This window comes from Vespula vulgaris, chromosome 11, assembly GCF_905475345.1.
Source record: "Vespula vulgaris chromosome 11, iyVesVulg1.1, whole genome shotgun sequence".
In the NCBI taxonomy this organism is placed as follows: Eukaryota; Metazoa; Arthropoda; class Insecta; order Hymenoptera; family Vespidae; genus Vespula; species Vespula vulgaris.
Window position 1 is genome coordinate 2,930,740 of NC_066596.1, and position 12,650 is coordinate 2,943,389.

General features: G+C 25.9%; 2 protein-coding genes across 7 annotated transcripts in view; one reads left to right on the forward strand and one right to left on the reverse strand.

Annotated features, from left to right (window-relative positions):
- The first annotated feature begins 35 nt into the window (after positions 1–35).
- LOC127067777 (ATP-dependent RNA helicase DHX30-like) lies at positions 36–5,236 on the forward strand. 4 transcript variants are annotated; one of them, XM_051003108.1, is made up of 13 exons: positions 365–574; positions 676–754; positions 829–952; positions 1,185–1,266; positions 1,341–1,723; positions 1,830–2,005; positions 2,257–3,276; positions 3,407–3,748; positions 3,830–4,074; positions 4,158–4,392; positions 4,527–4,713; positions 4,811–4,893; positions 4,974–5,236. In XM_051003108.1, exons 2-13 carry the CDS (start codon positions 705–707, stop codon positions 5,191–5,193), a joined length of 3,147 nt encoding a protein of 1,048 aa, XP_050859065.1. In that variant the 5' UTR covers positions 365–574; positions 676–704; the 3' UTR covers positions 5,194–5,236. The 4 variants fall into 4 exon arrangements, with proteins under 4 accessions (XP_050859068.1, XP_050859065.1, XP_050859067.1 ...); XM_051003110.1 differs by lacking the exon at positions 829–952 and having other exon boundaries at positions 367–574; XM_051003111.1 differs by lacking the exons at positions 365–574; positions 676–754; positions 829–952 and adding an exon at positions 36–54.
- An 874-nt stretch (positions 5,237–6,110) lies between these two features.
- LOC127067503 (uncharacterized) overlaps positions 6,111–12,650 on the reverse strand; it is a 57,777-nt gene continuing 51,237 nt past the window's right edge. For all 3 annotated transcript variants that reach the window (XM_051002506.1, XM_051002507.1, XM_051002508.1), the window contains 5 exons: positions 11,661–11,811; positions 11,152–11,504; positions 10,581–10,805; positions 10,385–10,487; positions 6,111–10,248 (listed from right to left, as the gene is read on the reverse strand). In XM_051002506.1, the coding sequence (XP_050858463.1) occupies positions 7,802–10,248; positions 10,385–10,487; positions 10,581–10,805; positions 11,152–11,504; positions 11,661–11,811 (3,279 nt within the window). In that variant the 3' untranslated portion in view covers positions 6,111–7,801. The remainder of the gene's footprint in view (positions 10,249–10,384; positions 10,488–10,580; positions 10,806–11,151; positions 11,505–11,660; positions 11,812–12,650) is intronic.

Below are 12,650 nucleotides of genomic sequence, written 5' to 3' on the forward strand. Positions count from 1 at the left end.
ATCAATTTATAGAACGGATAGCGTATTTCATTTATAGAATGAACAAAATTTGAGGTAATTTTGAAAAGTAAAAAGATCTAAAATCTTCTAATATCCTTTGATAAAAAATTCTTTTTGTAATAATTATTTAATGAATTTTTACTTTTTCTGAATAATTAAAAAGATTGTACAAATGATTAAATATTATAATAGATAAAGTGAGACGAATAAATAATATAGGAATAGAAATAGAAATATAATATATGCTTAATATTTCATAAAAATTTTCCAATTAGAAAATTTTTATATATTTTTACCGACAAATTAATTTCAATTAATTTTATTCGATATATTGTTTACTGAGATGAAAATTTGACTAAGGTAAAAAAACTTTTACTAAGGTAAAAATTTGATCTATGACACTACGTGCTCTAACGATAAGTGCAAAAATCTAGTGTCTAAAATTTAAACTCTTCAAAGCATGAATAGTTCTTACAGTACGTGCGATTTACTTATATTGTAATAGTGTATTGAAGTTAAATGGAAGCTGATAAATTTATAAAAATAAATAAAAGAAAATTAATTCAGAACAAATGTAAATATGAATTAATACAGTAATGTTGATGTAAAAAAAAGTTACATGTGCTTTTTATGTTTTTTAACGATGAAATTATCCCCGATGAACTATATTTTTAGGTTAATCATGATAATGTTTTATTAGAAAGATGTTTAGTTATCGAATAATATTTTATAAGAAAGAAAGAACTCTTCGTTTGTAAGTTCATATAATTAAAATGAATATCATTTCTTTTATATATGTCATAAATATATTATTTTTTTACGATATAGTATTAGACCTCATGTGCCATGGTTATGTGAATCATTTACTAAACAATTTTATCTTAATAAAATAAAGCAATATTATAGTACAAAAAATGACAAAAAAAGAAAACTAGTGAATTGTGTAGCTAAGGTAATAAAACACTGATTATATAATACTTTTAGTTTATTTTTTTCTTAATACTTGAAATAATTGTAGTTATTTGTTCAAGATAAATAATGTTTTTGTTCAAAAAAGTTAAAGCAATTAAATTTGATAATTTCAGTCAAATATTTGGAGTTTATGGAAAGATATTTAAAAATAAATGAAATAATAAATATAATGTTTATATAATTAATGATTTTATCAAGTATTTATATTTTAGGTAAATAGAAACAAAAGAGATAAAAGTAAAAAGGACATAAAAAATGACATAGAATTAGAAAAAAATAAAATTTCACTGGAAGGTAAAACATTTATCTTATCATTATTAAAGAAATTATTTCCTTCAATATATGTGTAAGTATATTATATTTTTCAGATATGTCTACATTATACCCATATCCCTCTAATATTTTATCAAATATTTATTCTATTGTAACAACCGAATTAGATAAAAAAGAATTATATAAAAAAGAATATATCAAATGCAAATATGAAGAACTACCTTGGAAATGTATTCTCACTGTTTCTTGGCCTAAGGAGGAAGTATTTAAAGGTGCAGGAAAAAGTAAATCATCAGCTGCAAGTGATGCATCATTAAAGTGTTTATACTGGTTGCATAAACAAGATAAAGTGATACATGGTAAACCAGTAATATATACGATAAAGGAAATTAAAGCTAGATATATGCAATCTATTCCCATTTATCTGGATTCTGAAATTTTAGAAGAAGTTAAAAAATTGCTTCAGATATATGAAACGGTGAGTTTTTATATAATTTACATATATGAAATTATTAAATTATAAATATAATTATAAAAATATAAAAGTATTAAATTATTAATAAAAATATTTCATTTGGTTTTAGAATGTGAAAAATATTATTGAATCTCCTAAACTAAAAGATGATAGTTTTACTATACCTGAAAAAAATAGCCCTGATATAAAACTATGTTTGCGTGACAATAGACGTAATGAAAGTTTAAAAAAAAGGTTATTGGAAAAGAATAATATGAATGATGATCTTCCTATTTTTCGATATCGGTAAAAGTTAAATGGTCATAACTTTTTAATTAAGTTTTTATGAATTCTCATTTCTGTATACTATTTTTATCTAAAAATGCTAGTAACTTTAATGCAGAAATCTGTCAAATATTCTATGTAATAATATATACAAGAGCCATTTTTGAAAAAGTTGCAATTTTTTTTAATATAAATATAAGTTTCTACTGATGAATTACTATAATAAAAAATAACTATTTTATTTTAAAAATAATTATTTTTATTATTTTCAGGGAAGAAATACTGCAGAAATTAGAAAAAAATAACATTTTATTAATTAGAGGTAATACAGGTTGTGGTAAAACCACACAAGTTCCTCAATTTATATTGGATTCTTATATAAGAAGTGGGAATGCTACAGACTGTAATATTTTAGTATCACAACCTCGCAGAATTTCTGCAGTATCTTTAGCAGAACGTATTTCTTTTGAAAGAGGAGAATCTATAGGAGATGTGGTAGGGTATTCTATACGATTAGAGCAAAAGTATCCACAGTTTCCTGGTGGAATACTTTTTTGTACTACTGGTATTTTATGCCAAATAATAGAGGGTAATCCAAACTTAATAGGATACAGCCATGTTATTTTGGATGAAATTCATGAACGTGCATTGGATATTGATTTTCTTTTTGTTTTATTTAAAAGAATAATTTCAAATAATCCTTTCTTGAAAATTATTCTTATGTCTGCAACTGTTAACACTGATATGTTTGTAAAATATTTTAATTGTGATACAATTGATATAGAAGGTAAAATGTATCCTGTAAAAATGCATTTTCTAGAAGATTTTAAGAATAAATTACCTTCGTTAAAAATAAAGGCGAAGCCTAATTTTGATGAAAGTTATATAAGTAAAGATATTAAATTGGAAATGATTCAATTTAAAGACATTGTAAATCTCGTAAAATGGATTATTGATAATAAACCACCTGGAACAATATTATGTTTTCTACCAGGATGGCACGAAATTAAGATATTGGACAAATTACTTAATAACGATATATTACTAAAGCACAAATTATTTATAATTCCTGTACACTCTAAACTATCAATTATTAATCAAGAAAGAGTTTCTTCTGTTGTACCAGAAAAGAATACAAAAATTATTTTGGCTACAGATATTGTTGAAACTAGCGTCACTATTCCAGATGTTGTATACGTAATAGATATTGGTATTAAAAATAGTCCTATGTGGAAAAATAACAAACTTTATATAGGCTATCAGAAAATATCACAAGCAAATATACAACAAAGGTAATCAAGCAACTATTATAGTTTTGATATTAGATTTATTAATAAAAATTTGTATAAGTACTAATTTTTTCGTACAAACTAGTTAATATAACTAGTAACTAAATGTAATATTCACTATATATTTGCTTAGAAAAGGAAGAGCTGGCCGGTTAAAAGCTGGTGAAAGTTATCACTTTATAACAAAAGAAGAATATAATAACTTGTGCCCTAATCCAATTCCTGAGATATTATGCAGTTCTCTGGAAGAAATAGCTATAAAGATTAAATGTCACACTAATGAAAAGGTTGAAACATTTTGTGAAAATATGATTGAAAAACCTAATAAGATAGCAATAGAGACAGCAATAAAAACGTTACAGCTATTAAATATTATTGATAGTGATGAAAATTTAACACCATTAGGAAAACGATTATCATTACTTCATGTACATCCAATGTTAGGCAAAGCTTTAATTCTTTCAACAATTTTTAAGTAAGGCAAAGTAATGTTATACACATGAACTTATATTTTATTCTATAAATAATTTTCTAAAACTACACATTTTTTTTATAGGTGTACAGCACCCATTCTCTCTATTGTTTCACTTTATTCCATTGATCAAGATATTTTTGCAAACATTTTATATAGCAAATCTTCCAAAAAAAATATTAAAAAGGAGTATCATGAAACAAGTGATCATCTTGCTCTAGCTGCGTTATGTGATGAATGGAAAAATTATCTTGATGAAAGTTTTCATAAAATTGATCCCTTCTGCAGGGATATGAATATTAATCCTCTTAGAGTAAAATTATATGCTAGTAAATGTTTTTGTTTAATGAATATTCTATTTAAATGTTACCAATTTTTGATCCCTTACTAAGTAAATTTTTTACATTTACAGAAATACGTAGAATGATTTCTGAACAATTACAGATCTCTGGTATACAAAACCATTATGATGATTTTCCTTCAACTGATGACTCAACTGATGAATTTGAAATGCATCAAAGTAAAAATACATATTGTGAAGAAATAATTTATGGCATTATTTTATCTTCTACAAATATGTTACTTCAGTGTTATGATATTTCCTATCAGCAGAACATGTATAAAAAGAAATGTAAATTAAAAAATGAGTACGTATATATAAATATTTTTTTATAAATCAGAACTAAATGTATACTCTTATAATGAACACTTTCAACTAATCTACCAAATATCGATACTATGATATCAATATAAGTTTATTGTTATAACATATTTGTTTCAGATGTGATCAAACAGTTATAGTATCATCAGAAAGTGTAAATCATAATAAAGAGTTTCAGCCTAACTCATACTTCGTATATTTTTATGGTGCAAATTTTCAAACCTATTCTTATATGCAAGTATATGATACAAGTATTTTATCTCCCTTAACCATTTTACTTTTTGGTCAAGGTTCCATAGATAACAAAGTAAGTTGTAAATTTGTATAACGCTATTTTTCTACTGCCATAAAAATAATATATAAAAGAAAAAAAATAAAACATTAATTACTTTTCTATTTTCTAGACAAGTGACAACTCCAATAATGAAAGCACTATCATTCTTACGATAGCGGAAAAGAAGGTCTTGAGATTTTCGTGCACACCAGAGTAAATACATATTTTATTTCATATAACTTCATAAAATTTTAATAACTATTCATTTTTTACTAATAAACGACTTTTTCCAGGACAGCAAAAATTCTTATCTCGTTTCGTGAAGTTATTTGGTCTGTAGTAGATTATTTTATTACAATAAATGATCGTCCAACAAATGATGAATTCAAACTTATGAATGAATACAGATCTGAATTACTACAAGTACTTTCCAAAATGTTAGATGCAAGGAATAGTAAGAATGATACTAACAGTATGATGATGAGATACAATGATAATAACAATATAAAATAATATATGTTAATAATGGTTAAACAATAAAGAGACAAACATCAAATCTTCTATAATTTTATCAAAATATGATTAATCAACGAATTAATATCATACAGAATATCTTCTGTATAGTGTTTGAGTGTCTATTTCATTTATTTAATTTCTATCGTTATTTAATTTCTTACGGTTTTAAAAAAAGGAAGATTTAGAAAGTAAAAATAAAAATAAAAAAGAAATTGTGTGTGTGTGTGTGTGTACGCGCGCGTGTGTGTGTATATATATATGTATATATACATATACATATACATATACATATACATATACATATAATATTTATACATATACATACATATATCATACATACATACATATATATGTATATATATATTAGCTGATATATATATATATATATATATATATATATATATCAGCTAATTTTCTTTTAATTATTTTTTATCTGTTTTTTTTTTTTCATAAATTCATGGTTTACGTCTTATATTTTATTAAAACTTATAAACTTATGATACGCTTTTAAAATTCTCAAACTATATATATATATGCTGTATGCCATCAGTTGATATAGTAACGAATAATACGTAATTGATATGAATAACTGATAAAAAATTTTTATTTAAAAAATCTAGTTGGACGATACCAACCCCCCAGTCATCTAAAATTTATCAATAAATTTAATATTTTTGAAATATTCTGAGGTATTTTGTGTGTATCATTTTATATACATATACATACATACACACATATATATATATATATATATGTGTATGTGTGTGTATATAAATTTTAATATAAACTGTAAATGATACAGTATTATTTAATATCATATAGAAAATTATTATTTAATAAGTTAAGTATTATAATATATATATATATATATATATATATATATATATATATATATTCCTGATTTATACATACATTTTGCAGGTACATGGAAGCATGCGCTTCTAATTTCAATAACAACAATTTCTTGTATGTTAAATGATAAATAATATACAATATAATGCAAAATTATATTATAACGATTATAAGAACTTTTTTATATATATTTAAAAATAAATATTTAAATTATATAGTAATATGATTATACGAATAAATTATAATCTATAACAATATTAAATTGTTAAACAATAAAAAAAGAAAAGAAAAGAAATGTTCTCTAAATCATGACTTGACTTTATATAAAATTTTCAAGAAGATAAAATATACGTGATAAATATATGTGATAACGATTATAAAAACTTGTTTATAAATATTTATGATAAATATACGTGATAAATATAAAAACTCGACTTAATAATATTCCATAAAAAAATTTTAACTTCTTATATATTATTCAATATTATAATTTTTCTTAAACTAATAATAAGTTATTAAGTTAATATAATAAATTATGATTTGCATATTAAGTCGTTATATTTATTACACTATCGATTTAATAATTTTAATTTCTAATATAATTACTTTCTAGAGACATTTAACAAGTTCCTCGTTTTTTTCCTTTTCTTATGAAATCGTAAATTTCGTTCTTAAAATGAAGCACATTTTAAAGTGAAAAATAAACAAAAAGAAAGCCGCGTATTTTTTAAACGATCCTCATACATTAAAATATAAGAGCATTCTTTTTATTTTTCTTTTTTAATAGAAATTAATATCGAATTCGAATTCATTCAATTTTTAAAATACATATGTATAATGCAAATTTTAATTGAGATTAGAATAATTATTTAAAAGAATGTACGCGAAGAAATGGTAATACATTTTTTATTTTTAATCTTTTTTTTTTAACTGAAAATTTAGTAATATCAAAAATTTAATGTATAATATATTAATATTTATATACTGCATATTTTTAACATCTAATTCTCTTATATAAATGTATCAAAACAATTTAAATCCATTATTACGTTTATTTTCTCGATTATCAACTACTATTGCACTTCCGGCCACTTCTAAGAGAGATTTTCATGAAAATATGAAATTCTCTTAATGTATCTAATTAATATCGTAAAAATATACTTTTGCGAACTTTTTCTAGTATAATTGCATTTAACACATTAACATTTCTTTATCATCTACGTACTCAATAATATAATGATAATATAACGTATAGAACGTTATTCTTTTTTATATATAATCATTCTTATAATTAAAAAAGTTTTAATCTTTTCGACTTGTTGATAAATATTTTAAGTCTTTTTTTTTCTTTGAGATTCTTATTAATATTGATAATAAAATTTCAAGGGAATAATCGCGTACATATATTCGTGGCATATATGTATATTTCATAATAGTTTTAAAATAATTTCACGAATAAAATAATACAAAGTGGATCAGAAGTTTTTAGATGATTTAAAAAATCAATTATTCCTTTTTCGAGACCCTTTAGAGTTATAGTTAAACTTGTCGTTTTATAAGCTAGGCTTGCTATTTTACAATCTGCCAAAAAAAAAAAAAGAGATTAGTCTAAAAATATCTCAAAAAAGAGTGATTGATTTTTAAAAATCATCTGAGAACTATTGACCCATTTTTTTTTATTTCCTAACAAATTTCTAACGTTTGAAACGTATTATTAGAATCTCTCAGTATGAAGAGAAACGATTCAACTTGTTTAGCTAGAATTAGGCAGTAAAACAGTAACGAAATTTTCTGTTTCGCTATCACTGAGATTAAAATTCGTTCTTTCATAAATTCTACAATCGAAGGATCGACCATGCAAGTCCCTTGCTTTTAACAGAACATCTGAATTCGTAGCTTCAGAAATTCTTTGTAAATTTCCAAAGAAAACACTGTCAGTACCGATACTCTCAGCTCCACTTTCGCTAGCTCCATCGCAAATAGATTCAGTTTCATCCGTTTCAGAGACACTGCTAACCTCTGATTTCAATAATCGTTTTCGAGAACTGTTACTATCGGTACTACTGAGGTATCCATTATCTTCGATTTTCATAGATCCTGATAATGATTTTCCTGAAATCATTTTCACTGATCTTTCACGTTCCAAATCATTTTGATAATCTTCCAAATTACCAGAAGAAGATAAATGTTCTTGAAACCTTGAACATTTATTATTATTATTAGGATATTCCAGATCCAATAGAGAAGTTGAAGCTTTTTGAAGATTTCTATGACAATAATATTGATCGTTATTATACCCTACTTCATAGCCATCGTTTTGGACAGGAGAGCCGTTGCTGGCCGCAGGGTCAACCGCTTCGACATTATTCCTGCCCCATAAGCCGTTTTTTGACGACAAGGAAGACGAAGAAACGATCGGTTGTTGCTCTTTTATTGCTTCTTCAACGGGTATAGGTGCTTTTGGAGATTGATATATACTTTCTGTCGGTGGTAATGGTACAACATCGGGTTGATTAAAATTTGCTGATCTTTGTCTCTTAGCTTGTCTCTTTTCTGGGGTTAAATATTTTTCTTTTTTCCATGATAAGCTATCACTGGTTTCACCGTTTAAAGAGCTACTACTACCTAAGAAATTCGATTCTCTTAAATTCGATCTTAATTTAGCTTCATATATTTCGCGAAGACTACCATAGCCTCGTCTTTGTAAAGGATCGTAATCACTTTGTTCGGGATCATCGTCGCAACGAAAACTACCTTTACTTTTTAATAATATCTGCGCTGGTCTTTCCAAAGAATCCATAAAGATTTCGTTTATCGTTTCCTTCTCCGTACTTATCTCACCGTTTATCTTTAACTTCATTGGTTTTCTATCCAAAGTATCTGGCTCGTATTCAGATTCATCTTGTTTAACATAATTATCTGGAGAATCTTGTACCTTGATCGTCAAATGTCCAGGATTTTCTGGTTCATATCTTATGTCTGGACCAGAATCATCACTGCCAGCTGGACTTACGTATCCATCGTTAACATAAACTTCACTCACAAGAGAATAAGCTTCCGATCTTTGCATTATTAATTCTGGCAAAGCATTGTAATAATTTTTCTCCAAAACGTCTTTCTTCAGTTTTGACAGTACAGTCTCACCGGTTTTACCATTAATTACAGCATTTTGTATCGTCAATTCCTCGTCCAAAGGAAGAGCCGTTGATAGCGTTGGACTCGATTGATCTATCGATTCTGATGACGTTGATGATTTCCTATTGTATTTGAAACGTTCCAAACTATCCACTTCGTAATCACTCATTTTTACCGATTTCGAATAATGTTCCAATACCTTAGCGTCTACCATCTCACGAATCACAGCATCCATTATTCGTTTGGCTGTATTTTTTGTACCGGGCAATTCGTTTATCATATCTGGTAGTTCACCATTCGATTTCTTTATTCTTTCATTAGCGTCATTATCATTTTTATGAGAATCATTTTTAGATACTTTATTGTCAGTCTCTATTTCGGCTTCTTTCTTTTCAATAGCAGCATTTTCCTCCATTTGTTTAATAAACGAATTTTCTATTGCTTTTCTTACTTTCTCGTTAACTATATCTTCAGCGATGTAATTAGTTTCTTTGTTGCTGTTATTACGTTGTTGAATGTAACTCGAATTTTCGAACATGGATTTTGTTGATCTCTTGGAGACACTGTAACGATCATCATTTTCTAAAATTTCACTTTTAGCAATTGGCTGATTAACGTTTCTCGAAATTCTTAAAATCGATGAATTGTCGTGCCAAGAGAACGAACATTTCCTTGTTTCTTTATGGAATTCAAGGAAATCACATTTTGCTAATTCTTTTACGTATTCGAAATTTCTTACAAAAGTTTTCTTATCGTCATGGAAATTCTTTTGTTCTTGTTCAATCTTTTCGAGCCAATGCGATCGATTTGGTTTAACGTCTTCAAGCCAAGCTCGAACTTTACTTTCACCTGGGCTAGGTTGATCGTTTCTTGGAAATATCGTTAAATTTTTATAAGATTCTGCACAACCTGGACAGCCTGTACATCTTAATGACTTTTTTGATTTTGTCGTCATATTCTGAGAGGAACTAGAAATTGATCTTTGTCGTTGTCGTTGTTCTTCTTGTTGTTTCTTTTTGTTTGCTGAATTACTACGTTCTACATCACTTTCTTCCTCTGGTATACCTTTGTATAAAATAATAAAAAATAAAATTAAAATAAAAAGAAAAAAATATATCTTAAATATTTTAAGATCACTGGAATGTACATCAATTTATCTGGTTCGTCTATTTAAAAAAAAAATGAAACAAAAAATGCTTACCAATAAGAGTAGGAACAAATTTTTTGGCAGCCATTTTATGTTTCGCGATAGAAATAACTTCACGAATTTTAAGAAGAAATTCGATGGCTGCTGGAGGTGGAGACTAAAAAAAAAAAAGGAAAAGAAAGGAGGAAAAACATAAAATTAGAATGATTTAATTCATTCAATGGAAATGTTAAAGACTTAAGGGACTTACCAGTAACAATTGTCTGTCAAAGTATGCAGGATTGAAATATAATTTTCTTCGTTGAGTACCTGGAAGTACCGGTACTTCTTGTTGATGAGAACTATCTATTGTTTCAATGATTCTGACGTCCTCTTCAGGTAATCTCTCTCCAAGCATTGAACCAGATCCAAATACAGTTTCAGAATGGTCCAGATATACATAGCGTGGGTGAACGATTGCAGAAGTAAACTGATTCTACAAATTTAATTTATTGTTAATATTGAAATCTATTTTTTATCATATATTGGAATATATAATTATTTTTGTAATTTATATTTATCGATTTTATTAATATTATACTTTTGCATCAAATAAAAGAAAAAACAAAAAGAACTTTTTCTTTTGACTGAACTAAATTATTCATAACAATCTGTGCATTATTCTTTTAATTTATATATAAACTAATTTTCTTAATATTATAATTATAATTTTTCTAAATAAAAAATAGAATATAGTATTGTTCATTGCAATAGTTTCGTTGTTTTGATCTATCATTAATTAAATTTATAATTAATTTTAATTATACGATTTTTATACAAACATGTTCACAATTTTGTTCTTCATCACTCTGAACCAAATCGTCTCCTAATTCGTTCTCAGTTAAAACGCTGTTATTATCATTTTCCAAGAGTCTTGGTGTGATCAATAATGGATTGTTTTTTACCAAACCACCACCAACACCACTACCGCCAACACCTTCCCTTGGACCAGGTAATGTAATTTCTGGTTCATCGATGGATTTTCTCTTTCCTCTTCTACTATGGAGATATAATGATACACTAGCTACGTATATGACAGCTAGAATGACAGACGAAAGACCAATAGCAGCGTATTCGGTTGCTGAAAGTCCTTGTGACACTTGAGACGTCGATGAAAATATTATTTCTCGAACATCTGAAATTAAAGAGAAATATTTTAGTGATAATACAAATTTTCATTTAGAGATGTTTCATAAAAAACGATATAATAAAGTATTATGAATAAATTCATGTAAAATAATAAAGCATTATATTATTATTTTTATTTTTATAGAAAGTTTGAAACACAGACTACTTCTCGACGGTGATCCAGCAACTCTAAATGCAACACAAGGTGCAAAGACATCAGTATTGTTTCGTCGTGGTGATGCATCTCTACAGATAAGTTTGGCAATTACTACTCGACCTTCTGTAGCATCTCTTAATCCACTTTCGCCGATCCACTGTAATGATTTTTAGTATTAGTAAGATGGTATATAGGGTAGGGTAATAACTATGAAAAGCTTGAATATCTCCCTTCTTTTTAGAGATATGGAGAAACTTTGTTTACTAAAGTCATATGGTACATAATATGATTGCAATAATATTTTTATTCGTAACACGCGTAAACTAGATATGAAGGTCAACTGAGTTTTTTTAAACGGAATTTTTTAATATATAATTTTAACATATAAAATATAATACATTGTGGAAATAGAGAAAATTTTACCCTTTAAAACGATATACGATTCTCTATGATTTTTAGTCAAGGAGATATTTCCGTATAAATAAAAGAGATAATTATTAACCATGTAAACAATTATTTTTTGAATAAAAAACTAATTTGTTTATTAATTATTTAATTATTTATTTAAATCAATCGTAATCTGATGATATATGAATATTTTTGGCAAAACAACATGAATTTAGTTGAAAAGAAATTGTTTATAAAAATTGTTTATAACAAATTATTAATAAATTATTAATAATACATTTAAAAAGTAAAGAAATTTCTATCCTTTAAAATAGTATTTGATTCAAGTCACTACGACTTTTAGTTCTGGAGATATTCCCATGTAAACGAAAGATAGCGTTATTAACAATATAAAAAAAGTTATTCCTTTGATAAAAAAATGTAATTTGTTTATTCACTATTTATTAATTTATGTAATTTCATAAATCTGAGTTGTAATTTGAATTCTTTTTTTGATAATATAAAGTCGATTGAGTTCGTAAAAATTTATTTATAAAAATTGTTTATAACAAATTGTTAATTAATTATTAACAATACATAAAAAAGTAG

Coding starts and splice junctions, on each gene's coding strand:
- LOC127067777 (XM_051003108.1), top strand. CDS start 705: ATGTTTAGTTATCGAATAATATTTTATAAGAAAGAAAGAACTCTTCGT. Junction 1,724..1,829: donor TGCTTCAGATATATGAAACG/GTGAGTTTTTAT, acceptor ATTTGGTTTTAG/AATGTGAAAAATATTATTGA. Junction 4,393..4,526: donor AAATGTAAATTAAAAAATGA/GTACGTATATAT, acceptor TATTTGTTTCAG/ATGTGATCAAACAGTTATAG.